Source organism: Xenopus laevis, chromosome 9_10S (genome assembly GCF_017654675.1).
Source record: "Xenopus laevis strain J_2021 chromosome 9_10S, Xenopus_laevis_v10.1, whole genome shotgun sequence".
Classification (NCBI taxonomy): Eukaryota; Metazoa; Chordata; class Amphibia; order Anura; family Pipidae; genus Xenopus; species Xenopus laevis.
Genome location: NC_054388.1, coordinates 39,227,750 through 39,254,853, shown reverse-complemented (window position 1 = coordinate 39,254,853; position 27,104 = coordinate 39,227,750). Strand labels below are relative to the sequence as shown.

Genomic DNA, 27,104 nt, shown 5'->3' with positions numbered 1-27,104 from the left:
CAGATCGCTATCAAGCGCTGACCAAGAACTTCAGGAATCCAGCACAGTTATCATCAAACTTCGGCTTTTATTCGCACATAAAAAGGATTACAGTGGAGGGTGTACAATTCTAACGCGTTTCATGCCCCATAGCTGGGCACTTCATCTGATGAAGTGCCCAGCTATGGGGCATGAAACGCGTTAGAATTGTACACCCTCCACTGTAATCCTTTTTATGTGCGAATAAAAGCCGAAGTTTGATGATAACTGTGCTGGATTCCTGAAGTTCTTGGTCAGCGCTTGATAGCGATCTGTGGTTATATATAAATATACAAGGTAGGTTAGACAGACTCATCACACCAGGCCATTAGAATAATCCAGAATCTTTACTGACATGGGAGAAAAGGCATTTAAATAGACATATAAGGCTCATCCAGACCATGTTATACCAGGATGGCCTTTCAGAGCTAATACTTTGTCAGTTTAGTCAAACCAGCAGGGTTTTAAAATGGAAAGGTCTTCACATATGGAATGCATGGAATACATAGGGTTAGCTATTGCCCTAGCATAGTAATACCAGTATTAGTTTTGCAAAAGGGGTCACTGTTGCCCCTCATTTGACTACAGCTTGTTTTGAGGGCAGAGGCTCTACAACTGTCCTGAAACCTTGATTTTTTTCATAAAAATTCTGAGCAGGTCTATGTGAGAGGTAAAGAGCAGTGGCCCACGGCAAAAGCAATTTAGGGCTCCAAAACATTTGTAAGTTGACCTATTTTACCAAGATATATTGAAATTGCTTATTTATTAGAGCCTCATTGGGTTCTCTACACTACTCAGACTCTCCGCTACTGCAGGGTCTGCTCCCACTGTAATTATGACCCTGGTACAGTAAGCCAGTCCTATGGGCAGGACATCAACATGAGGGTTTCTGGCAACTGTATTTTAACAGTGGGAGGGGGATGACCCCTGAAAAACAAGGTGATAGAACTATCAGTGTAACACACCCATCAACACACTTGTGTTTGAGAGGTTCCATGATTGTGGTTAATCATTACCCAGTTCATGTGACCTACATATGGCAGCAGATAATGTGATCCACTGAGGGTTGATATTGTATAGACTCTTGCATAAGAGCTTGGCTCCCACAGTATATCTCAGGTGCCAACTAGAATGGCTTTGTCCTTACTCCCAGATTGTGCAGTAAAAGAAAATTGTATGATCATTCTCAAAACAAAAGGCAGACAGCAAGCACAGGGGTAACTTGGACTTTGTACAGTCACATGATCCTTTCTCTTTTAGTCTGTAACCCAAAATGCAATGGCCCATTCCGCAAAGATCTATGTTAGAAACTAGAAGGATGAAAATGGTTAGCCCCTGAGATCCAGTGCACAGAATATATTATTACTTACTATTACTATACTAGTAAGGAAAAGTAGAAACGCTCATGACAGCATAGCACTGTCTGTGTAGTGTAATTGTATAGCACTGTAAGAGTGTATTCATAGTGTGTATATTGCACTGGTGCCTTGTGTGCCAATTAGGCACCTAAATATCTGCACGTGCACATGTGCTTGGTAGTGTGTGTATATCTATATAAAACTGTGTGCCATTCTGTGTACCATAGTGTGAGTATAAATAAGTGTAAGTGTGCCCAGCATTTCGGTAAAATACATCCTGAGTCCCTCATCTATGGCTGTCAGAGTATGATGGAAGTTGTAGTTCAAGAGAGGCAAGGTTGACTTTCTAGGCATAGGATATAAATATATATGCATAGCAGAGTCCATGGTGCAGAGTCTTGCTACAGCAAGGCAGAAAGATTAATACAAAGGTATTTAAATAATGATTGGCCTATAAGTAGGCATCCCATGGCAGCATTCATTGCAGAGGGGAGGCAGAAGAAGGCACAATGTCTTTTACTTGCCCCCGGCATTGATATCTTGCTTGGTTCTCTGTATGCGGTTAAATATCTCTTTGAAGAGAGCCTTGTATTCTGGCTGACTCTGCTCCAGTCTCCGGTCTGCCGCTTCCAATTGCAAGGTCAGTGCTCTCTCAGGCTCGGCCTCCTCTGCCGGAAGGTCTCGGCTGGAGCTGTCCCTTGAAACTGGACGGGATGTTTGCACTCCAGCATGACAAAGATTGTCCTCGTGCCTCCTGCATTTGGCCAGCAGCTCCTCGTAGCGATCCAGGAGAGCGTGGTACTGTTCATCTACCTCTCGCAGTATGGACATGCCTCGGCGCCGGGTGCTGTTGGCATGTAGGGTATAATTACCCTCATGCCGGCTGACTGCATCCCTTCCCACAATGTCACTCAAGGCTGTGTCACTGCAGCTTTTCCTGACCACTGAGTTTGGAATCACGGGGCCCCTGCTCACATCTACTTGGCCTTCTTCAGGGGGTTCTGGATCATCTGTCTCTGGGGTCTTATTAAGGGGCTCTAAAAGAGTCTGGGAAAGGCTGTCACTTCGGCCCAGCAGGTATTGTTTCACCTGTAAACAGAGAAGGATGTGAAACATCTAATGTATAAAACCATACAAATGCACACAGCAAACCAAGTACATGCAACGTAATGCTTACGCAACCCACCCACAAAGCTAAATATTTCAGTTTTCTCTTAATGTTTTTTGTTATTCTGTAATGTTCATTTGCAGTGCTCTGAAACTTACTGCTAAAGGCCACAATATCCCTCACCTGCTTCATCTGCTGCAGTTCCACCAGCTCTGCCTCCAGCTCCCGCATTCGCAGCTTGCAGTTTTCCATCTCACACACTCTCTGCTCCAGATCGGAATACTCTTGCACCACAGCCTGGTACTCCCGCTCAGCTCTCTCTTTGTGCTGCCTTTCCTCAGCTACCTGGGCACGAAGAGAGTTCACAGCACTCTGCAGGCGTTCATTTTCCCTCAGCAAGGGCTTCTGGGACAGATCTAAACAGGAGCTGTGCATGTACAGGGTCTCTTCATGCCTATGAGGGAATAGAGACAAAAATGAATAAGCTAGAGAGAACAGAGGTTTATTTGTGCCTTAAAACCGGGTGAATGGTGCATCTTCTTGTCGCTTGATGTAACCCTTGATGTAAATATCAGTCCTGTCTTCTGAATATTACCTATTCTTCATGTGCTCCCAAACTTGAAGTGAACTCACCTGGAGTTGGCACACAGCTCCCGCATGCAGGGAAAGGTGTGGATAGTGCGGCGCCTTTCTCGTTTATCCCTCTTTATGCGCACCTGCTCCATGCTGCGTAGATCCTCCACCTGTTTCTGAAGAGACTCCACCTGCTTCTGAAGCCCATCAATAGTGTCTGTGAGACTGCCGGAGACAGATTTGGCAATGATGACACATTCTGAGGACCTCACTAGCCCTCCAGGCACAATTATGCCTGTGTTTGCGCTCACCTCATTATTTTGTGCTGGGCTGCCTTGTTCTCCTGTACCAGCCTCTGATTGGTCATTTCCAAATCCCGCGCCACTGTGTCCAACTGCTCATAGACCTTGGCATGCTGTTCATTCACCTGCCTGAGCATCTCCATTTGTTTGCTGAGATACTGGGAAGAGAGGATGCAAAGGGATAACTAAAAGGCATATTCCTACTCTCTGCACTTGGACGGCTCCCTCTAAAGGGAATTCAGAATTCCATAATGATCTAAGAACAGAAACAACTGGCTCAGCACATTTAGCCAGGGAGTCAATTCTACATACTAATGTATGTGGAAATTAAGTTGTATCCCCACTTCTTTGTGGGTATCCATTATTCCTTTGCTAGACTCCAGATCAGTTAACACAGGGGAACTTTCTAACAGCAGGTGAGGATATAGGGATATTTGCCCCACGGTTCAGTCACGGGAGGAGGGAGGGGGTCTACCCAGGGTAGGGGGGAGGGGTTTTTTTTATTACAGGTTGAATTCTCCTTTAAGAAGGGTTTGGATGGCTTTTCCTTCCTCTGGTTCAGCCAGCAATTAGGCAAGTTAAAATAGAGTTAAAAGGTTGAACTTGATGGACGCGGGTCTTATTTCAACCTAACTTTATGTTAGGGATGCACCGAATCCACTTTTTTGGATTCGGCCGAACCCCCGAATCCTTCGCGAAAGATTCGGCCGAATACCGAACCCGAACCCTAATTTGCATATGCAAATTAGGGGTGGGAAGGGAAAAACATTTTCTACTTCCTTGTTTTCTGACAAAAAGTCACGCAATTTCCTTCCCGCCCCTAATTTGCATATGCAAATTAGGATTCGGTTCGGCCAGGCATTCGGTGCATCCCTACTTTATGTACAGTATTACTCAAGGGGATACCTGGGTTATCTAGGGAAGTCATTTTTGCTCCTCTGAGTCACCTCACTGCCCCATTACCTCAATCTCCTGTACTTGGTCCTCGTTACTCAGGTACATCTGTTGCAGTGAGACCTCCAGTTCCTTGTTGCGCTCCAGGAGAGTCTTACCCAGCTCGGCTGCCAGATGCAAGTCTATAAAATGCAGGAAGGCTATCAGTGTGACACTGTAACTTGGCTTCGGGGGCTTACTCTACACCTCCCTCAAATGCACCATCTGGACTGAAAATTGGCCCCTGCATTTCAGTACAAAGCAGACTCTCAAAGGCCAAACCTTAAGCACTGTTCTATGACAGCTTACAGCAGCACCTCTAGCATTTATGGTAGCAGGTCTACCAAAAAACTGGATTATTTATACATGCTAAACGTAATATAAAGTTAGTGTGTCCTTTAAAATTGACTGAAAAGTCTTATTATATTGCCCCTACAATTATTTGGCTTGCAATGACTAATTTGAACTTTTGCACCCTGCAGCTGTTTATACACTGGAGAAAAATGCTGTTCGTTCATATGGCTCCTGTTCCATGATATTAATCTGTGCAACTTGTTACTATCTGCTGCTGGGCCTCTCCTCCCCAACAGCAGCCCTTTCCTGCACAGAGACCTAATTATACTGTCATACTGCATTTGTGTACGCAGGACTTGTGTCAAAAACATCCCATCTGCCCTGCACACACATTATACCATTACCATCTGCTCTGCACATGCACCTAGACCTGATGTCTACCCACACCCCTTGTGCTGCATCTCCTCCAGGCACCAAGGGCTCCCTGTCACATCCATGCTGTCCCTGCCTGTTAGCTAGGGCAGTCCCTTACAGATAGGGTTGCCACCTGGCCGGTATTTTACAGGCCTGGCCGGTAAAAATGATGGTTGATCCCAATGTTTTTAATATGGAAAAAAGATAAATATAAAGCAAGGCCTTTTCCAGAAAAGGTGGCAACCCTACTTACAGATGTAGCTTATCATGAATTTCACTCAGTATAACTGTATAAGACTGGCAACTGTGTAGCCTCTAACTGTTGTCTCACGCTGCATCCAGCAGCTAGAAATGAATAGATTGGCTCTGTTCTTCTGTGTTTCTGTGAAACTACAACGCCCACCCAATTCCTACTTCTTTTGTAATCTACCTGACTTATGTAAACCTGCCCCTACAGCTGCTGTATTATTTTTTTTCCTCCTTCCTGAGTGCCTTGGGGCAGATTTCTAAGCCTTTAGGTTAGAGTCCTGCAGTGGGTCGGGTTACCCGCCAAAAAAGCAGGCACCCTGCGGAATGAGAGGAGGATTTTCAGGTGCGGGTATACCCACGGGTCTGTGGGTTGGGTTGCGGGTCTCAAATAAATTTCTTATCTTATGTAATATTGTCTATATTTTACTCCTTTTAAAGTTTGCAAAACTTGTTTCTGTCCCCGCTCACTTTTGATGACGTCACTGGATAAGGCAGTTGCGGGTCCAGTGGATCAAAGTGGGTAAATATGCGGGTTGCAATTCGGGTCTTACAAAATTGGTTCCGCGCCGCGACGCTACTATAGGTTCCCAGACACCTTGTCACACTATGTAATTCATTACCTACTCATTGGCCAATCAAAGCTAGAAGCCCTTACTGCTGTCTCGTCATTTCCCAAAGAATTCCCAGAAGCTCTGCCCATTCACTATCTAGCAAAGAGTTGCGCTGAAGAGAGCATCAGACACATGAACCCAACAAAGTAACCCAGGTGTGACAACCCCTTGTATTTGGCACCTTAATCTTGCCACATATCTAATAGTTTTACTGCCCAAGCATGAATGGCCTTAAAAAGGTACATACAAATGTAACTCTGGACTTGTAGTCTCTTACTTCCCAACAATGCTGCCTTTCTCTTGGGCCTACAGATGATTTCATGGTACAAGGGGTTGAAATCTGAGACTAAAGGGAAAGTTATTCTACATTTCACATGTATGTATTGTTTAGTACACCATGAAAATAATATATTTATAGAACTAGACACCATGTATATCCAACACCAACCCTATTTTTGGGATCAGGTTCAATATAGGTGTATATCATCCTTTTAATTTAACTATTTTGCCTATGTTGCTCATTATTCCTTTAAAAATCCATTCAAGCATTGCAGTGATCACTCACCTTGCTCCAAGTCATGCTGGTCATACCATGGCTCCTCCTCCTCGCTGTGAAACTCTTCCATCCTTCCTGTTCCCAGCATTTGTCCTGGTGGTCGGGAGTTGCGGGAGTTGCCGCTAATAGTCCCAACAGTTATCACTCTATCTATGTCTGTGTGTGCGCTAATAACCTGTGTATCTGTCAAGGAGTCACTGCAGTCAGTTGGCTACTAGTCCGTAGTTAAGTAATAACCACCAGTAGTAGCCACTACCAATCAGTCAGATTGCTTCAGTGACAGTGATTGACTCTGGTGACCTCTGACCCTCCATTAGATTGCTTCAATGATTTATCTGGCTGTGTGAGTGCCCCTGGTTATTACCTTATTTGTTGTACCACTTCTACAGAGATTGGCTCCACTATATATATATATATATATATATATATATATATATATATATATCCGGTCAGGAAATTACTCCTGTGTCCCAGTATCCAGTCAATGAATGACTGTGCCCCACAAATACCTAAATTTGTCACTGAAGCCTATAATGTCTAGTGCAGTGTCAGAGATCCAGTATTCCCTAACCTTATTATTAAGCTACAGAAGACCCTGTCACCAGTAGCCCCAAACCCTCTTTCACTGAGAACTAGTGGCCCCTATCAAGGCCCTGGCAGGCAATCTGTGGGTTCTGGCAGATGCTAGAGGGGCTGCTGTAAGATGCCATAGACAGTCACTATTTATTGGGGGGCTATATGGGCCTCTGTGTACTTGAAATGCCAGGGCCTAGTTTGAATCCTAGTCCAGACCTGCCCTATTCCTCTGTCACCGAACTCCTGAAGCTCTTAACCCTTTGTCACTGAGCTCTAGTGCCCCCTATCTCTCTGCAATTGAGCTCCAGTTGCTCCTAACCTTCAATCACTGAGCTCCAGAAGAATTGTAACCTTCTGTCACTGAGCTTCAGTAGAACCTTCTGTCACTAGGGTCCAACATCACCTGACCTTCTGTCACTGAGATTCAGTAACCTACGTCCCTCAGCCCCCAATTCTCTGTCACAGAGCTTGGGTGGCCTGTAACTCCTTTTGCACCAAGCTCCTGTAGCCCCTAAAGTGAGTTTATAAGATCCAATGACCCCTATTGCTCTGTTAGTGAGCTCCGGAAACCCATAACCATCTAAAACTGAGCTCAAGTAGCCCCTGTCTGTTATTGAGCTCTAGAAGCCAGTATTACTTTTTTAATGATCTCCAATAGTCCCCAGATTTCGATCAATGAGCTCCAGTAGCCCCTAACCTTCTATTACTGAGCTTCAGTAGCCCCTAACCTTCTATTACTGAGCTTCAGTAGCCCCTAACCTTCTATCACTGAGCTTCAGTAACCCCTATTCATCTGTTATTGAGCTCCTGTAGCCCCTATTCATCTGTTATTTTGCTCCAGTAGCCCCTATTCATCTGTTATTTTGCTCCAGTAGCCCCTATTCGTCTGTTATTGAGCTCCTGTAGCCCCTATTCATGTTACTGGGCTCTATTGGCCCCTAACCTTTTGTCACTGGCATCCAATATCCCTAGCCCGTTTGTTACGAAACTACAGCCGCCCTTACACTTCTGTTTCTGAGTTGCCCCTTAGGCTTTGTCGATTTTTACCAATAAATAACCCTTATCCCGACCCAATGTAAATAAGCCCCACATGAACTCGCTGCGGTCCCTTAATGCCTGCGCCCTCTAATGGCACAACGTGTATCTGCAAATCCCTGGGCCGTCAGTCCCGCCGGTGTCTCGCTACTTCCTTTGCGATGTACCAGTAAGCTCGGTCTCCCCGGCTCCCTCAGTCAGTTCCCCGCAGCATCCCCGGGCCTGGACCGGCTACATTCATTATCCTACCAGTAACAGCAAAGCACCGGCTGATTGGTTACGTCTGGCCCCGCCTCCCTGTCGTCACAGCAGAGCCTGCATCTTTAACCCTTCCTGTGCTCATGTTCTCTCTGCAGATGGGTTTCACAGGCAATGTCTATATAAGCCAACGGGGCCCAGCCTGAAGCCCAGTTAGGGGGAGATTTAAAGTGAATGCCAAACTGATACCATCTAAAATGTTTTTTTTTTTTTGTGAAACTGTGTTGCTAGTCAAGCAAGGCTTAGAAACACTTCTAATGATTTATTTGTGGTAGGGCAGCAATCACATCTACCATAAGGGTGTGAGAGGTCACTGTCCTACTTATACTGAGCAGAGCAATTAGCAGATCTTCTGCCTCTTTTATTAAGTGTAAAAGTGCCTCAATAGCTCATACCACTGCTGGATCCAGTGCATAAAGGACACAGTAGATTTGAGGTGGAACATATTAAAGTTATTGAAGTTATTTGAAGGGCATTTAGTTGCTATTGGAACAGCACACACAGTAGTATCCCACAGCTTTAACTCTGTCACAGTGTAACCAGTGCCACCTACACACACATGATACGTCATCTCTTCTACTTCCTGTAACTTTATGGGCTGGGCCTGCAGGACAAAGGGGGCGTGGTTTTGTCCCTTGGTGTTGGTGACGGTAGAGAGGCGTGAATCCGTGGGCGTGCATTCAGACGTTCAGTGGGAGGGATCACCGCGGGTGATTGACGGATCCGGTTTTCCAGCTGTTTTAGGCGGATTAAATCCTTCTTGATCGGGGGAGGAGGGAGTGGACGGGCCATATCAGGGTTCCAGCCGGTAACGGGATGGGAAACACGGACACGAAGCTGAACTTCAGAAAGGCCGTGATCCAGTTGACAACCAAGACTCAGGTACCTGCTGCACCGCCCAGCACCTTGTGGCACGTCATATATATGTACAGGTGCACTGAGTAGGACTCTGTCTGTGTGTACTGGGGGGACTGGTTATACTGGTGCACTGAGTATGACTCTGTCTCTGTGTACTGGGGAGCTGGTTATACAGGTGCACTCATATAGGGTCTGTGTACTGGGGGGACTGGTTATACAGGTGCACTCATATAGGGTCTGTGTACTGGGGGGACTGGTTATACAGGTGCACTCATATATGGTCTGTGTACGGGGAGGGCTGGTTATACAGGTGCACTCATATAGGGTCTGTGTACTGGGGGGACTGGTTATACAAATGCAATGATCTAGGGTCCTTGTACTGGGGGGCTGGTTATTTAGGTGCACTGATCTAGGGTCTGTACTTTGGGCTGGTTATACAGTTGCACTGATATATAGTTTGTGTACTGGGGGACTGGTTATACAAATGTACTTATCTAGGGTCTTTGTACAAGGGGGCTGGTTATACAGCTGCACTCATTGGGGTATATTTATCAAAGTGTGAAGTTAATAGTGAAGTTCCGCCACTAGAGTGAAATTCCGCCACTCTCCATTCATTTCTATGGGATTTTTATAGGCGTATTTATCAAAGGGTGAACTTTCACTTTCACCCATTGATAAATACGCCTTTCAAAATCCCATAGAAATGAATTGAGAGCTGCGGAATTTCACTCTAGTGGCGGAACTTTACTCTTTGATAAATTTACCCCATAGGGTCTGTGTACTGGGGGCTGGTTATACAGGTGCACTCATATAGGGTCTGTGTACTGGGGGCTGGTTATACAGATACACTGATATAGGGCCTGTGTTTTGGGGGCTGGTTATACGAATGCACTGATCTAGGGTCTGTGTACTGGGGGCTGGTTAAACTGGTGCACTGATACAGGGTCTGTGTACCGGGGGGCTGGTTATACAGGTGCACTCATATAAGGTCTGTGTACAGGTGCACTGATTGGTCTATCTACAGGGACAATCATTGGGATTATGTATTGGATGCTTTTTAGTGGTGCTTTCCTGGATGCCAGGCTCAACATCACCAAAACAGTATCCGAGATCACTAGGAACAATACTTAAATGAAAATCCTGGAATTATGCCCTTTACTTTAAGCCACAGACAGATTTGAAAAGGCAAGGTGCCAGGATTTCCATGTAAGTGATCTTCCTATTGTTCACCTATGCAGGTACTTTGACATTTGACATGTACGGCGGTGGTGGTGGGGGGAATTGTTGTTTGGGGGAAGGGATTTGGCCAAACAGGTGCACGGATAGTGTTTGGGAGAAGGGGTATCGCTATACAGGTGCATTGATACAGTCTGTGTACTTGGGGGCGGCTATCCAGATGCACTGAGATTGACATGACCAAGCTATTAATACTAGAAATAATTAGGAGAAAAAAAGTAACAAATAACCCCTAGAGTGACACAGAAACAGATCTTCAGACACAAAGGGGCCAGGCTCAGCGTGCTGAGTATTGTAATATATATATTGTGTATATATATATATATATATATATATATATATATATATATATATATATATATATATATATATATATATATATATATATATATTGTGTGTATATATATATATATATATATATATATATATATATATATATATATATATATATCTATATCTGTATATATCGGCACCCGTGTACATTGTGCTTGAAATATATGTTATTGAAGACTACCTGCTAATACTGAGGACTTTGACAAAGGCTGGGACACAGCCGAAACGTTAGTTTTCTACAATAAAATACTTTATATTTTCGTAAACGCCCTGTGAGTGCGGTCTCTGCTTTGGAAGATTATATATATATATATATATTGAAAATGCAGGAGATTGGTCTTCACGCTGCTTCCTGTTATGTGTGTAGTTTAAAAATTCTTGCACAGAGACAAGATTTGGTTCTGATATACACCCATGATTGGAATTTGTATCCTTTACACCTGTCTAGACCAGTTGGCAATGCTGGCTGGATGCCTGAGGCTACCCAGCCGGCCTCGTGTGTGCCCCGCGCAGCCGTGCGCAAACGAGGTCGCAGGGAAGTGTAACTTTCTGTTAGACCTTTCTAGGCCACTGTCATTATGTGGGAAATTCTTCTGTATTTTGTTTTCTAGACCAGTGTGATTTTGGTGGGTAAGTTATCCTTTTGCATCTGTGTAGTCAATTCTCATGTTGGTGGGCAAGTTTCCTGGTAACACCTGTGCAGGTACCTCTCAACTGGGCAGCAGGTTTTCTGTCATAATGTGTATAGGTTGACAAGGATTTAATGATGATGATGATGATGATGATGATGATGGTGGAGTACAATTATTCTCTTTCACCTGTGTAGACCTCTCACATGGTGGGGGTTATGCTCTCCATTATACCTGCCTAGATCTTTTTCCTGCTTGTTGGGTAGGTGTGCTTTACTGTTAAATGTAAGACCTCAAAATAAATGAATATAAAACTTTACAGAGAGCTCTTCTAAGCACTTTTGCTGTAATAATTTTTTCTCTAGTTTTCAAGACATACGCTTTTTATACGCTAATATATTGAATTTCGTTCAACGTTGGAACTGTTGGTCATCTGAGATGACCTTGAATTTCCCTTTGGGTAAAAAAAGGGTCACACAATGTTGATCCACTAAGAAAAAAAGGTTATTGAGGGGAGTAGAGTCATCTGATGTTTCTCTGATCAGTATTGTGCAGAGCCACATCGAAGGAAATTAGAAGGATGAAATGGTCAGCAGATCGTACTGTTGTATCAGTATATTTGCAGTTAAAAAAAAAATGGCTAACATTTTGAAAACTAGAGAAAAATTTATATAAAGGGCAAAAGTCCTAAGAAGAGCCATCTGAGCGATATTACTATTAGTTTGTTTGAGGGGATAACTGATATACGTTTTAAATTTAGGGTGGTGGGGCAAAATGTTGCTGTTATACCTCTCTAGGTCAAGTCTTATCCAGTCATGTACTATGTGGTTTAAAGGACCAGTAACATCAAAAGTTTGTGTAGAACGAAAGAAAAAACACAGACATGTTAAACTTTTAAATCAGTAAGTCTTTATTAAGAAACTCCACTTGCGCTGCTCTTTAGAAAAGGCGATCCGGTGATCCATCGTGCGGCGCTCGATATCTCCTCCCTGCTTTCCTTTATAGGAGATAGCCAGGGAGGGGAAATCGAGGGCCGCATGATGAATCGTCGCCTTTTCTGAAGAAGAGAGCAAGTGGAGTTTCGCTAAGTTATTTCTTAATAAAGACGTAGCAATTTAAAAGTTTAATATGTCTTTGTGTTTTTTTTTTTCATTCTACACTAACTCATTTTTTAATAAAAAAAAAAATTGATGTTACTGATCCTTTAAGGTGTTTGCAGCTTCCCTGTAGCAACTCAAGGTCATTATCATAGTTGGGCTAAACACACTGTGGGAGTCATGTGTCGTATTACATCTTAGGGCACATGTACGTCTGCAAGTGCAGTAAGCGAAGTGCAATTTTAAGTGATTTCGCCATGTTTTTCTTTTCTCACAATGCTTAATGAGTTTATTCCCAGAATTCCAGTTTCATCGCGGTCACAAAGGGGCAATGCTCTTGATGCAGTTGCGCTGCGCCTACTGTAATTGTGTCAGATGCACCAGTGCAACTGTGTGTGCAGCTTGTCGCAAATTGGGCAATTGTAGAATCTGTCTTTCATTTACTGTGTTTGGTGTGCAAGTGTGTGCCCTATTCTTTCAGTGCAACTGAAGTGCAGTGATTGACACAGGGTGCTGATGGAATTCTGGAGCTACAGCCTTGTCCAGAAGTACCAGAAGCTCAAGGGTTCAATAGGCACAACTGCACTCAAATCAGAATGGATATCAGAAAAGTGTCGCCAAGAGCAACTATACAGAAGTACAAGGAGTGCATTTTACATGCAACTGACTGGAGTGAAATTGCGTGGGCCAGAACAGCACTTGTAGATGTACATTTGCCCTCTTGTGTTGAAGGACAGGATTAGCAGTTACTCCTGCCCTAGTTGGTAATACCTCAGGCTACTGTTTTTCCTTTTACTCCATTTCTGACTCATATAGTGGAGAAAGGTTACAGGAACAGGTTTCAGGAACAAAATGTTTTCTTTCTTAGGAAATTGGATTATATTATTTCCAAAGCGTCGTACCTTTGGTTCTGCTACTCACTGACGCCTGCTCTTTGTTTCCCCACTGGTTGCTAATAAAAGCAAATCCCCTTTGCTGCCTGGCACCCATTGATTTGCACACAAGGAATCAGTTAATGCACAATCACAGGCAGCAGTACAAGGTGTATGGTTACAGGTCCTTTTTATAACTGGACATAGAAGTTGTTTGTTCCTTTGTACTCTCCATAACAGGCAAAGGGCGGTGTAGAGAATGAGACATTACAATACGTATAGATTCTGTGTGAGAGGTGTGTAATAAACTTTATGCAGGTCTATATCCTGAAAGGTAGACATCATGATTCTATTACCATGGATAATAATTTCATTTTCTTTCCAACTTCTTTCTATCAAATTACCCCTCACTCTCCATTTTCTCTCCACCTTCTACCTAAAATCTCCAACTCCATTCCTCCTCCTACTCAATTTCTTCTTAACATCTTCCTAACTCTCCACTCGCTGTCACTAATTTGTCTTCTCTCTCTCACTCTCTCTCCTACTTTTGCTTTCTTGCCTCCCTTTTTCCCCTTTTCTTGTTTATCCATTTATTTTTTGTCACCTTCTTCTGATTGTCATGCAGCCTGTGGAAGCCACAGATGATGTCTTCTGGGACCAGTTTTGGTCCGACTCCTCCACCTCAGTGCAGGACGTGTTTGCACTAATCCCAGCAGCAGAGATCCGAGCAGTGCGCGAAGAATCTCCATCAAACCTCGCCACACTCTGCTATAAGGTGGGGAATTGATATTGATGGTGGTTGTGGTCCATGTAAATTTGGAAACAGCAACTTGGCACTAATTAGTCCTTAACAGCCTGGAATTGTCGAAGGGCTCCCTGGTCCTCTATGGAGCAGCTGCTGATATAACTGTTTCTGCAGGCGGTGGAGAAGCTTGTTGCGGGTTCGGACAGTGGGTGCCATTCAGATAAGCAGAAGCAGGAGGTTTTGAACTGTGCGCGTTTGCTGACCCGTGTTCTGCCGTACATATTTGAAGATCCAGATTGGAGGGGATTCTTTTGGTCTTCGGTTCCTGGAGCAGGACGTAGTCAGGTCATTCACTGATCCTTCTGCATTATTATGTCCTTTGTTATGGTGCACCTCTATCTTTATCTTCTTGTGCCTGTAGGGGTTTCTGCTTGCTTTGATCTACTTGCATCACCAAGGGTTTTCTCTGGGCTCTCCCCATAGCTCTAGTCTGTTACTAGACACATACTTTTTCTCTAGCACTTACATTATCATCTGGCAAAACTGTCTCCAGTGACGTCCTATATAACTTGCCAACACTCTGTTTTCTGGCAAACTGGTTCCAGGGCTCTGTATAGTACTTCCTCTTCTCAGAGAATGTCTAGGCTTGGCCACTTCCTTTATCACATAATCTAGGGCCTGCCAGGACTCTGCTTGGCCCCAAATATAATAGTGCTTTCCTTTTAGCACCCCTTGACCTACAGTTTGTCTGATACAGCCTTATGATACTTGGAAAGTAACAGCAACCACCTGATGACTCTATCCTAAATTGTCCAGTTGCCTTTTAGTCTTTAAAACTAAAGGTTTTTCAAATTAAAGACAAAAAATGTAAAGCCATTTATTAGGACAAAAATGGTTCTGGACAGAACCTTTTTTCCTAATAAATAGGCCGGAACCTTTTTTTGTTCTAATAAATGGCTTTACATTTTTTAGACATTTTTTGTCAGATTTTTCTTGGGAAAAAAACACCAAATACCTTTATTTTCTAATTGTCATATACACCCATGGACTGGGGTGAAAACTGGAATTCCCTTGGACTATTACTTTAAAAACAAATTGTCTAAAATACAAGGTGAGGTGCCTTGGACTTTATTTGGAACTTTTGAACATACACTTTTGAACATACACCGTTCATTAGTATTTTTCTGCCTTACAGTCTTCCCTACGGTCTTTCTTTGGCTGAGTGGTTGATTTGTTTTTGCATTAATTCCTTGTCTAACTTGTCTGCTTTTTTTTTTTTAGGAAGATGACGAGGAAGAAGATAGTTCAAAGCCCCTGGCCGAGTCTCTGCTACTCGCAATAGCAGATCTTCTTTTCTGTCCAGACTTCACAGTTCAGAGTCACAGGAAAAGTGGAACGGTAAGAAAACTGTTATCATCTATTGACATATCTCATATCAAAGTATTTATGAACCTAATTATTTCTCTATTGCAGCTTGTCCTATTTGTCAATGTAATATCTCTCCTTTTATAAGGTAAATTGTTCATGTTTTTTGCCTTCCTAGGATACTACAGAGGATATCCATACACTGGACAGCTGTGAATACATCTGGGAGGCTGGTGTGGGCTTCGCTCACGCCCCGCCTCTTAACCACACTCATGACCTCAATAGGTGAGTAAGAGAACATTCTACAGGTCAGTCCACCACAGCTGTCCTATACATGTGCAGGGCTCAACCTTGGCACAGGGTTAATAAATCCATCTCATACTGTGTTCTTTTGTCAGTAACCCGGAAAGGAGGTGCAGAGTTGATACACACTTGATTATTAATATACTTCACTTATAAAGGATGCATATTAATGATAGTAAATACTCTTTTTTAACAGTAGCTTAATGAGTGGGGCTTGTGCCGAAGTCACATATTTTTTTTTTCTTGGTCCCAACGAGTAATCAAAACAAATTATCAGACCACTGTATGATTAAACATATCCCTGTCCCACTGGAGCATGTTAGGCTTTTAAATAATGAACAGCTTATTATACACTGGCTTCTCTGACGATTGCTGATTTATTTTGATTGTGAAAGTTGAGACCAGAATGTAGAATGTGACTTTACTGTTTAATTTTTTGCTCTTGGTGGAAGAAATAATAAAAAAAGTACATATTTTGTAATGAAAACAATAGGCAAAAACCATATTTAGTGCGAGCCCTATTCATCGCACTAATGTTGAATACAGTGTGCATAAATAAAGTAGAGGTTGCCTCCCTATCATACCTCCATTTCATGCCAATAGTTTTCATGCAGTAGTTGCTAACATATGATGGCGTAAGTAGCAAAGATATGTATTTATACTAAGAAATGCATCTATACTAATGTACCACACTGAATGAATGTATGGTGGGAATGTATTAGAGGGAAATTAACAGGGAAGCTGTTATGGTGAAATGGTGGCCCTTCTTTTTCAGGACTGAACTTCTGAAGCTGTTACTGACATGTTTCTCTGAGGCTATGTACCTGCCACCCTCCTCTGAGAGCAGCAACACATCTAACCCCTGGGTACAGTTCTTCTGCTCTACAGAGAACAGGTAAAGGGAGGGGCAACAGTTATCTAGTCTTTTAGTCTGTTCCTCTCTGCTAAATCTACTCCATCACTCTTTTTTCTTTTGATTTTAGAGTTTGAGTTTGTTGAGTTCTGTGTTTCTGTTTCCTCACTTTATCTCCTTTCTTTCCCACACACCCTGCAGACACGCTCTCCCTCTTTTTACCTCACTCCTAAATGTGGTGTGTGCCTATGACCCTGTTGGATATGGGATCCCCTATAACCACCTGCTGTTCTGGGATTTGCGGGAACCGTTGGTCGAGGTCTCTGCTCAGCTGCTCATTGTTACGTTGGATTCTGACCCCACTGTGACTACCAGCCCTAGCATGGATGGTACCACCACTAGCACTGCGATGGATGAAACAGAGGTGAATCACCAGAGTCCATGAGATGTCCCTGTTATGCCAAGTTCTCTATAAGAACTGATCATTACTGTGTTTCCTTGCAGAGCCCAACACCAGACAATCTTTTCGTCAATTATCTTTCTCGGATCCACCGGGAGGAGGTAGGAAAAAGCATAGAAGCATGTGCATTATTTGTGTGCTCCACTTTTTATGGTACAGCTAAAATTCCTGGCCAAGGAGTTGTGTGGCTGTTCACAATATGGGGAAGCAGGCAGTAACCGAACTTCCAGCACTCTTTATTGAGGATGAACTAGAAGTTCTGGATACTGTCAGATATAGGGTGATTTAAAAGTATCAGATTCAGGTGTGTCTGTGTGTTGCTTAGGTCAACTGTTGACCTTTTATTTATCCTTTTGTTATACTGTGTTTTACATACTCACAGTCTCTTTCCTTTTCCCTCCTAGGATTTTCAGTTTATTCTAAAAGGCCTTGCCCGACTGCTTCTCAATCCACTCAATCAGACTTACCTGCCAAACTCCACCAAAAAAATCAATTTCCACCAGGAATTACTTGTTCTCTTCTGGAAGCTCTGTGACTACAACAAGGTGGCCACATACCTGTTTCTCTTTATTCTCTGGCCTTGTTTCCTTACAACAAATGCATACATATTTGTGGACAGACAAGGACTTAGATACTTACCCCAAATTGCCAGTTGCGCACTACTTAAAGTGCCTGTGTGCAGATATTTGTGATGTCGGTTTTTCAGTACCATCTTTGTTGGGTAGGCCGATTGTTCCTACCTATTATTTGTGTGTTGCTCCCAGGGCCGCCATTAGAAATCATGGGGCCTTGTACAACAAAACAAAATGCTAACCGGGCCCCCCTTAGACACAAAATCCTGCGGGGCCGGGACAACTGTCCCCCCCTGTGACCCCCTGATGGCGGCCCTTGTCGCTCCACAGAAGACCATTATGACCGACTGTCAACCAATCTCACCCATCACAGCTGGTCTCTCCTGAAATTCCACACATTAACGCTTGCATTGGGACATTTCTGATCCTAGAAATGACAGACACTTGCTGCCTTATTGGCTGAACAAATTGTTTGGCATAATTCTCCTTTCTAGATGTGTTGCCAAATTGTACAGTATCCAACCAATCACCTAGTGACAAGCTCCGATATCTGCAAAATCAGCTGTGATTGCCTTAAGAGGCTTCATTATATATGCTTATGTTTTTTTTTTTATCCCTCATTGTCTTTTAATTTTTTCTTTTGCAGAAATTCCTTTTCTTTGTGTTGAAGAGCAGCGATGTCTTGGACATTCTAGTTCCCATTCTCTTCTTCCTGAATGATACACGGGCAGATCAGTGTAGGTTTAATTCAGCCTCCCTTCTCTTAATGTGTTGGCTGCTCTTGTTGATATTGCGAATTCCCCTGCTTCCTCCAGCTACTGTGTCACTATACTGTGTCACTATACTGTGTCTTCTTCCCCAGCTCGTGTTGGCCTCATGCACATTGGGGTGTTCATCCTCTTGCTGCTTAGCGGAGAGAGGAATTTTGGGGTTCGTTTAAACAAGCCATACTCTGTGCGAGTCCCTATGGATATCCCAGTGTTCACAGGGACACATGCTGATCTCCTTATTGTGGTAAGTGCTCCTACTTCCGCATATCATTGTGCTGTGTCACCCGCAGGCTTCTCCGACTCACTGTGCTTGTGTTGTTGTGCACTACATCTGTTTTGCATTGTTGGGAATTGCAGTTCCCAACAGGTTTAGATTAAATGCCTAATGGAGGTACTGACCAATCCAAAGCTAGGAAGAACAACCCTTTTACCTTACTCTATCTTTCTTTTTCCTAGGTATTCCACAAGATTATCACCAGTGGGCACCAGAGACTGCAGCCTTTATATGACTGTCTCCTAACCATCATTGTAAATGGTACATACCTAATGCAGGGGTTGAAAATAACACATGTAAATGTTTAAAACAACTGTAATACTTGCAATCTAGTGGTGTGATAATTGAAATTAAAGGAGTGTGTCCAGCAGGTAGAACTTCTAGAAGTATTTTTGTAGATTACCTTGCAAAGATTCCCCCCACCCATTCAAGGGATCCATAGTAAGTCTGTGAGTCAGTTAAGTTTTCTGATCCTGTATTTGGTTTAAAATGAATTATGCAACTCCTTTAATAACTCCTATCCATTGTAGGAACTATTTTCACCATATTAAACAGGATTGTGTAGACATTTGCAAAATATCATGGGGAGCAATTATTGGTTACGAATTCCTAGGTCACAAATCCCCTTTATAGGAATAGAAGTGTTCCCTGAGGTCGATAACCTTAACAGCCTTGTGCCTTTATATGGTCAAAGAACTATTCAGTGACTTTAAATAGCCTTATAATTTACAGTAGGGGGTACATTATCTCTTATAATACATGAGTGATACTCAGAGTTTCTTGTGTAATAGTGTGTCTGATTTGTAATTCGTATTATATATACAACTTTGTGATAGTTTTGGCTGTACTCATGAATTGCACTCCAGTTGTCTAAGACAGGCCCTGTGAGCTGCAGGATTAGCCTGTCCTCCATATTTATTTTTTACCTTATGTGTTTGCTCTTACTGGGGCTCATTTATCAACACTGGGCAAATTTGCCCATGGGCAGTTACCTATAGCAACCAATCAGTGATTAGCTTGTTAAAGCCATCTGCAAGTAGAACAATGAATGCAGCAATCTGATTGGTTGCCATGGGTTACTGCCCATGGGCAAATTTGCCCAGTGTTGATAAATGACCCTCAATGTGTTATTCCTGTCTGCTACACATACCTGTTTTTGTTCTTCTGGCAGTCTCCCCGTACTTGAAGTCCCTGTCAATGGTGGCCTCTAACAAGCTGCTGCACCTACTGGAAGCTTTCTCCAGCACCTGGTTCCTTTTCTCCTCTCCACAGAATCATCATCTTGCGTTTTTCCTGCTTGAAGTGTTTAACAACATCATCCAGTACCAGTTTGATGGTCAGTAATACCTTGAGCTTATTTACTTTCCCCCTTGATATGAAGTGTTCGTTCTGGAACTGTCTCTTTCCTGTACTGACCTTCTTTATTTCAGCCTTAAAGTACCCTTTTCTCCTCATACTTCCATTCCTGCCACCTATTTCTACTTCATCCCACCATTTTCTCCTTTAGGAAATTCAAGCCTGGTATATGCTATCATCCGCAAGAGGGCTGTCTTTCACCTGCTTGCAAACCTCCCTTCGGACACTCCTTCCATACAGCGTGCCCTGCAACGCAAGAAAAAACCAGTTGAGCCCATTTCCCGCACTAACTCGCAAGATGGCAATTCCATGGAAGGTTCTCGCCCTGCTGCCCCTGCTGAACCTGGCACTCTGAAGACTAGCCTGGTGGCCACCCCTGGTTAGTCTGTGTGTGTGTGTCAGGCGGATGTAAATGTAACACCTGTCATTTTTAGTAGCTGCCATTTTATTGGTTCTCTAAATCTACTATGTCCCAACTTCTGCAAAGCCGGCATCTCAGGTGCATAGCTCAACAAAGATGTCACTGACACATTCCAAAACATTGACTAAACAGTGGATATAGATCAGTCCACAAGTAGGAAGTGCTGGCAGTAAGTTCTGCAACCTCTCCAGGAAATTCCTAGGTGTTAGTAACAGTACTAAAGAAAAAATATATATATGTTATCAACTAAGATTTTGAATTCCTATAACATCAGTTCCCCCCCCCCATCCAACAGGAATTGAGAAACTGACAGAAAAAGCCCAGGTTTCGGAGGATGGCACTTTACGAGCATTGGATCCTGAAGTTCCTTTGTCTCCAGGAGAAGTCAGCCCTTCCCGGCCACAGAGCGACACGGAGTCCCATAGTGGGGTGTGTGGTTGGTGTAACAGGAATTGTTTCATTTGTGTAGCTTGTTCGAGGTCTATATTGCACTGCTCCTAACCTCTGAATGTGATTGGTTCTTATAGGAAGTTGTGCAGAACAGACGGCGCTCCAGCTCCTCTTTATCTCAGTGGAATCCAACAACAGACTGGGTAAGAGGGGATGCTTTTTAATTGTGGCTATAGGCCGAGATGTCAGTTGTCTAGGAACAAACGAGCCACGAACACACTGTATAGAATATTTCCTTCTAGACAGTAATTAGTCATGTCACATGATTCCTCGAAACAGTAGGGATTTAAGAAGTCACTTTGAGATGAATAACAAAAAAAACTTCTTGGGCTTTTGCATAAATTGCCTAATATGGTGAAGGAACTCCTAGTGACATTCTTTTTTTATCACCACAGTAGCTGGGCCTAGGGGGGCAGGAAGGGTAAATCCGGCCCTGCCTATACTATTTAACAGGCTGTCATTGAATTATGGCTGCAAAAATAACCTTAAAGGAAAAGTGACAAAAAAGACGTTTTTTGTTTTTTTTTAAGTAATGAATAAATAATGTAGTGTTGCCCTTCACTGGTAAAACTGGTATGTTTGCTTCAGAAAGATTATTCTAGTTTATATAAACAAACTGCTGTGTAGCCATGGGCGCAGCCATTCGAACACAACACAAATGTTAGATAACGGATAAACTATGTAGAATCTCATTGTATACTATAGGGCTTATCTGTTATCAGCTGTGTCTTTTTTACTTTTTCAGCTTTGTATAGCTGCCCCCATAGCTACACAGCAGCTTTTTTTTTTTTTTTTTTTTTTGAAACACTTTATTTTCATTAAACAACTGATATCATCAAGTATCTGTGACAATAATTTTCAGTTATTGAGTAACAAGTAAGAAAAATCACATGGTACAATCATGAAAATATTGTGAAAAATACAATTATAGCATTGTCGAGTGCTGCAGATAAACTTATCCAATATAGAGGAAAAGGGAAAAAAAAAAAAATCATATAGGCAGGCTGAGGGTGATATTCAAGTAACATATCAAAGGTCAGGTGGTAACAGGCGTGTCAAATATAATATAAATCAACTGTCGGGGAAGCAGGAGACCCAGGAGCTCCATGTCTCAATATATTTGGGCATTGACGCGTTACTAAGTGCCGAGAGGTACTCCATACGCTTTATTTCCACAATCTTATTCTGCAATTCCCCCATCGTGGGTTTGTTGGGTTGTTTCCATTTCTGACAGAGCAATCTCCTGGCTGCTGACAAAATGTGATTCAGCAGTTTCCTGACTGGCTTAATAAATTTGGTATCGGGTTTCCCTAATAGAAATGACCAAGGGTCCTTCCGAACCTCCAACTGAAGGACCCTCCGGAGAAGCTCCCTCACCTCCTCCCAATAGGGGGTAATAATGGGGCAATCCCAGAGTAAGTGTGGTAGAGAACCTACTTGCCCACAATTCCGCCAGCATCTATCTGAAATTGTGGGGTAAATTTTATGGAGCCGCTCAGGGGTATAATACCATTTGAACAAAATTTTATATATGTTCTCCTTGTATTGGACACAAATAGAAGATTTTTTCGCATTATCCCAAATAGCTTCCCAAGTGGTGAGACTCATATCTGCTGGGAACGTATTCTCCCAGTATGTCATGTAATCGTGTTTGGGGAAATCCGTTGTAGGTAGACTTATCAACATCCTATAAATATCAGAGATAACTTTCTTTTGTCCTGGACCTCTCCGACAAAGTTGCTCAAATGGTGTCAGACCTACTGACAGCAGCTTTTTTTTGTATAAACAATAGTATTCTTTTTAAAGCAAACACACCAGTTTTACCAGTGCAGGCTAACAGTTCATTATATTTTCATTAATTTAATACACTTGCATTTGTTGGTGTTGCTGTTCCCTTCTACACTCTTCTGCTGTGCAGTTCTAAACCTACTTCAGTGTTGGACATGCTTTGGATCGATTATGTATGGTGGTTTCATTACTATTTTTTCCTCAGGTCATGTCCTGGAAAGTGAAGTTGCCCCTTCAGACCATTATGCGGCTCCTTCAAGTCCTTGTGCCACAAGTGGAGAAGATTTGCATTGACAAGTGAGAGCACTGTTAGGGATATATATATATCACTTTCATAAAGGCTAGAGTGCTAGCAGTTCGATTATTCTATATTTTATGACTGCACCTTGTTTTAATTGTATGTGTCTACTTTTCCCAAAATGCACATTGTTTGAAAGAAAACCCTGTTTTCAGTACTCCTTGTTGAATGTCTTAATTGACTCCCACCCATCTAGGAACTTAAGATCTAATGAGCCTCTTTCCTGGCCTTGGTCCAGGAATATAACAATATATGACCTCTCGGCCTTTAAGGCACCCAGGAATACGGAGGGCCCTCTGGTCATTTAATAAATATTTGTAAAACCTGTAGCCTTTATCCAATGGTGGTGGGAGGTGCAAGTTTTTTGCCCTGTGACCCTGGAACCTTTAGTTACCATGCAAGAATCGTAGTTGCGCCCGGCGTAACTTCGCCGCACTTCGCCAGGCGTAGTTTCGCCAGTGCTCCGCAAATTCACTAAAATCCAAAGTTGCGCACAGGGGTAGCGTAAGGTTGCGAAGTTGCGCTAGCGTTGATTCGCTAAGCGAAGCGAAGTTACGCTAGCGATGGTTAATTTGCATACGGCGCCAAATTCAAATTTCAATGGAGGAATACGTAGAATCACTACAAATGCCTGGGAAACCTTCAAAACGTCAAATAAAACTTTTTTTTTGCCCTACACATGTCCAAATGTAGGGGGGAAGGAGGGGAGCCCCAAAATTTTTTTCGATCTTTTTCAGCCTATCACCCATAATATAGAAAAAACGCCAGCGTTTTTTAGGACTTAAAAAAAATGTACTTTTTTTTTAAGCAATCCCTATCTACTCTATTGCGCTTCGCCTAGTCTGAGGTGGCGAAGGAAGTCTAGCGTAAAAGTTAGCGTTCAGTACACTGCGTGCGTTAGTGAATTTACGTAGTTACGTCCGTAGTGAAAATTCGCCAGGCGTAAGGGTGCGAAGTAACACTAGCGAATTTACGCCAGCGTTCGTTAGTGAATTTGCGAAGTAACGAAAATGCCCAACGCTAGCGAATTGACGCTAGCGTTAGGCGCTTAGTCGCTTAGTGAATTTGCCCCATAAGCTATGGGAATGTGCTATGTAGAGCCCAACCTATTGTAGCCGCCAGCCTTTAGCCCCACCAGCAGGTGTCAGGTGAGAAGCTTTCATGTGCATTCTGCTTGTGTATTGTTAGTACGTACCAATTACTCTGCTCCTTACAGAAAACAATATTGCGTAATTTGATGGTCAGGTTGTTAGGCATGCCCAAGTAACTTAGTCACTTATTTCCTTATTTTTCCTTAAGTGCATACACCATATTCTTTGCTTTTCTCAGGCATACCCTGCAACACCCTCAGCAAATACATGTACCGTACAGGATTTCATTGGCAATATCTGTATTGCGCATGAGCCAAGCATTAATAGGCACAGGGGTGTTTGGGAAAGCAGTAAAATATTGTAGACTTAGTACCCCAGATGGGAGCATCAGCCTGCAGTAGAGAGCAAGCAACTAGTATCACTGATGGGGGGGGGGGTACATTACAATATAGATTCTAACAATATCAATTTGCTAAGAATCATTGCTGAATTAAGAAAGCTGGTCATGTGATTTTTAAGAAGCCACATGACATGACATGACAAGTCTTTCAGCTTATTGGGTTGTGGGAATATATTGTTTATTGTTGTTCTGAGAGCAAAGTGTGCTTAGCAGAAACATTCTGGGCAAAATCATGTTCCATTGTTGAAGGTTTTTTTGGTATACACTATACATGTTCCCTAGGCAGTCCATTGATTATACATAGTAAATCTAACGGAGGGAAGTAACTCTTGATTCATACACATTTGGTTACTTCACTGTACAAACACACGCAGGCTGTCACGGGGCCTCGGTTTCCTAAAGTGCGATGAGAAAATTCACCAGATATTAAATATTTATGTGCCCATTTTTATTTGAGACTGGGCTTGCCACATACATTACAGATGTCTTGTTCCTGGCTAATCCTAGGTGATGGTAGTCGACAAATGCCAACCGTTTGTGGTGACCATACACTGGCCAATAACTCTATTTGGTATCAAACAGACTGGTACAATACGACTAGCCATGCACAGTATGGCCACCTTTCTGCTGTTCAGATCAGAGCTTAGAAATGGGAAAACTGCTCTAAAAGTAAACAAGGGTTAAATGCTAAATTGATGTTTCCATTATCATCAGTTGGAGCATTACTATCCAGACCTCAAACCAATCTGTGTGGTTCTCATGGGCATAAAAGTTAGAGAAGAGGGCGCACACCCGTAAAAGTATAATGCGAGGTGCTAATCCATCGGGAGACTCCCCATGTGGATCTCCAAATCTAACATGTATCTAATCAAGAAAGGATTGCACGCTCATTATTTTAAAAAATGATCTAGTATATTTATTACATAAGAAAAAAAGGGGAAAAAAAAATTACAAAAAAACAAAAATGAGCCCAACGTGTTTCGATGATATTGGTCTTCCTCGGGGGCACAAATAACAAAAAAAAATGAAAAGAAAAAAGGCAGACATGTCTGTTGCCTTAAGGAAATATATAAACCTTTACACAAAAACAACATTTAACTGAGTGTTGGTATCCGTTTCTGCTCTTTTATATATAGTTGTATGGCACCTGTACTTTTTTTGTCTCTTCTTATTACGCATTACTTTGTTTGCCTCCTGCAGGGGTCTGACGGATGAATCGGAAATCCTGAAGTTCCTGCAACATGGCACCTTGGTGGGGTTGCTGCCCGTCCCACACCCAATCCTGATCCGCAAATATCAAGCTAATGCCGGCACTGCAATGTGGTTTCGCACTTACATGTGGGGAGTCATCTATCTGAGGTGAGCCAGGACACGTTTGGGTGTAAATCAGCATTGCTATGCGGTGACTGGTTGTATTTTTGCAGTCAGCCATAGACAACAAACAGTATGATAACAAACATAAGCTTAGTGGTGCCTGTGCATTGAAGGTGCACTGCATGTGTTCAGCAGGTTATTGGGGTCAGAGGTTGGGAAACCGCATAAAACACTGCACCTGCACACATTTAAATGTCTCTTGCAATAGACAAGTGCGTTCAGTGCAGTTAAATATTTACTGCACATTATCATGCACCCAAACTCTATCCCCCATATAAAGTGTAGTGCTTTTGAACACAATGTATCTTTAACAGTTTAACGGCCAACTACTGAGTTGTGTAACCTGTGGGATGTAGGGGTGTTGTAGGGAAGGGGGGGCTGCTGACTGGTGATTATCTTTTTGTATACCAGCTGCAAACAGATGAAAGAGACCACTCCAAGCCCCCCCCCCCCCCCCGTTCAAAGCAGCTCCTTGAGACCAGGTGTTCAGTCCACAGCATCCCCACTGTAGCAATAGAGCACAAAACATACAATTGGACAGCACTCTGGTTAAAAGATTTATTGCAGCAGGCTGCAGATGTATCACGCCTAACACATTTTCAGCGAATCACTCCCTTAATCATATGATTGGGTTAGTGATTCCCGAAACGCGTCAGGCATGATACATCTGCAGCCTGCTGCAATAAATCTTTTAACCAGAGTGACATCCAATGGTATATTTTGGGCTAAATCATTTTGATACATACTTTACACCAACACACATATCAACCCTTAATTATACATTGAAGGCAAGTTTGTTTTTTTTAGCTTTGGACTGTGTTTTAAGTAGGGGGCAGATGAAGGGAGAGCTGTTTTCCAAACTGTTGAGCTAATGAATGTGGATTTTGTTTTGTAGAAACATGGACCCGCCTATTTGGTATGACACAGACGTCAAGTTGTTTGAGATTCAGAGAGTTTAGTCTTTAGCCACCAAAACCCATTTGTCAGTCCCACAGCTGGTCTTATACACTGGATTTCTTCAGCAGAGTCTCGGATACCCCCACAACCCCAGCCTGTTACAGTCCTTTCCCAGCTCCTCATTTAACTTTATATATATATTTTTTAATGTTCTATGTTGTGACCAATCATAAATCCTCCTTTGCCCCTATCCTTCTGTCTATCCACCCTTAGTGGTGGGAGCCCTTTTTGTGATGACAGTGCCTCTGTACCACTACAAGTCTCTCTACAATCATATGTAAACTATTAAATTATATGAATAAATCTATAACTAGTAA

The 27,104-nt window shown here is 42.8% G+C and overlaps 2 protein-coding genes across 2 annotated transcripts; one reads left to right on the top strand and one right to left on the bottom strand.

Annotated features, from left to right (window-relative positions):
• Positions 1 to 346: 346 nt before the first annotated feature.
• Positions 347 to 8,299, bottom strand: cdr2l.S (cerebellar degeneration-related protein 2-like S homeolog). The gene is made up of 6 exons (XM_018238506.2): positions 6,426 to 8,299; positions 4,323 to 4,435; positions 3,369 to 3,517; positions 3,118 to 3,282; positions 2,668 to 2,938; positions 347 to 2,465 (listed from the first exon to the last, which is right to left on the bottom strand). The coding sequence occupies exons 1-6, from the start codon at positions 6,502 to 6,504 to the stop codon at positions 1,893 to 1,895; spliced, it is 1,350 nt and encodes a 449-aa protein (XP_018093995.1). The 5' UTR covers positions 6,505 to 8,299; the 3' UTR covers positions 347 to 1,892.
• A 770-nt stretch (positions 8,300 to 9,069) lies between these two features.
• On the top strand, positions 9,070 to 27,104 carry hid1.S (HID1 domain containing S homeolog). Its single transcript, NM_001105274.1, is given in 19 exon segments — positions 9,070 to 9,167; positions 13,936 to 14,085; positions 14,230 to 14,400; positions 15,337 to 15,453; positions 15,599 to 15,705; positions 16,499 to 16,618; positions 16,778 to 17,000; positions 17,081 to 17,137; positions 17,441 to 17,581; positions 18,255 to 18,345; positions 18,471 to 18,622; positions 18,835 to 18,913; positions 19,824 to 19,988; positions 20,160 to 20,387; positions 20,725 to 20,858; positions 20,957 to 21,022; positions 22,873 to 22,964; positions 25,657 to 25,815; positions 26,726 to 27,104. Coding segments are annotated over 19 exon segments (2,382 nt in total). The 5' UTR covers positions 9,070 to 9,101; the 3' UTR covers positions 26,790 to 27,104.

Excerpts from the sequence above, each read along its gene's own strand:
- cdr2l.S (XM_018238506.2), bottom strand. The coding sequence starts at position 6,504 with ATGCTGGGAACAGGAAGGATGGAAGAGTTTCACAGCGAGGAGGAGGAG. Across the intron at positions 3,283-3,368 it reads GCCCAGCACAAAATAATGAG|TCTCACAGACACTATTGATG; the intron begins GTGAGCGCAAAC and ends TGTCTCCGGCAG. Across the intron at positions 2,939-3,117 it reads GAGCTGTGTGCCAACTCCAG|GCATGAAGAGACCCTGTACA; the intron begins GTGAGTTCACTT and ends ATTCCCTCATAG.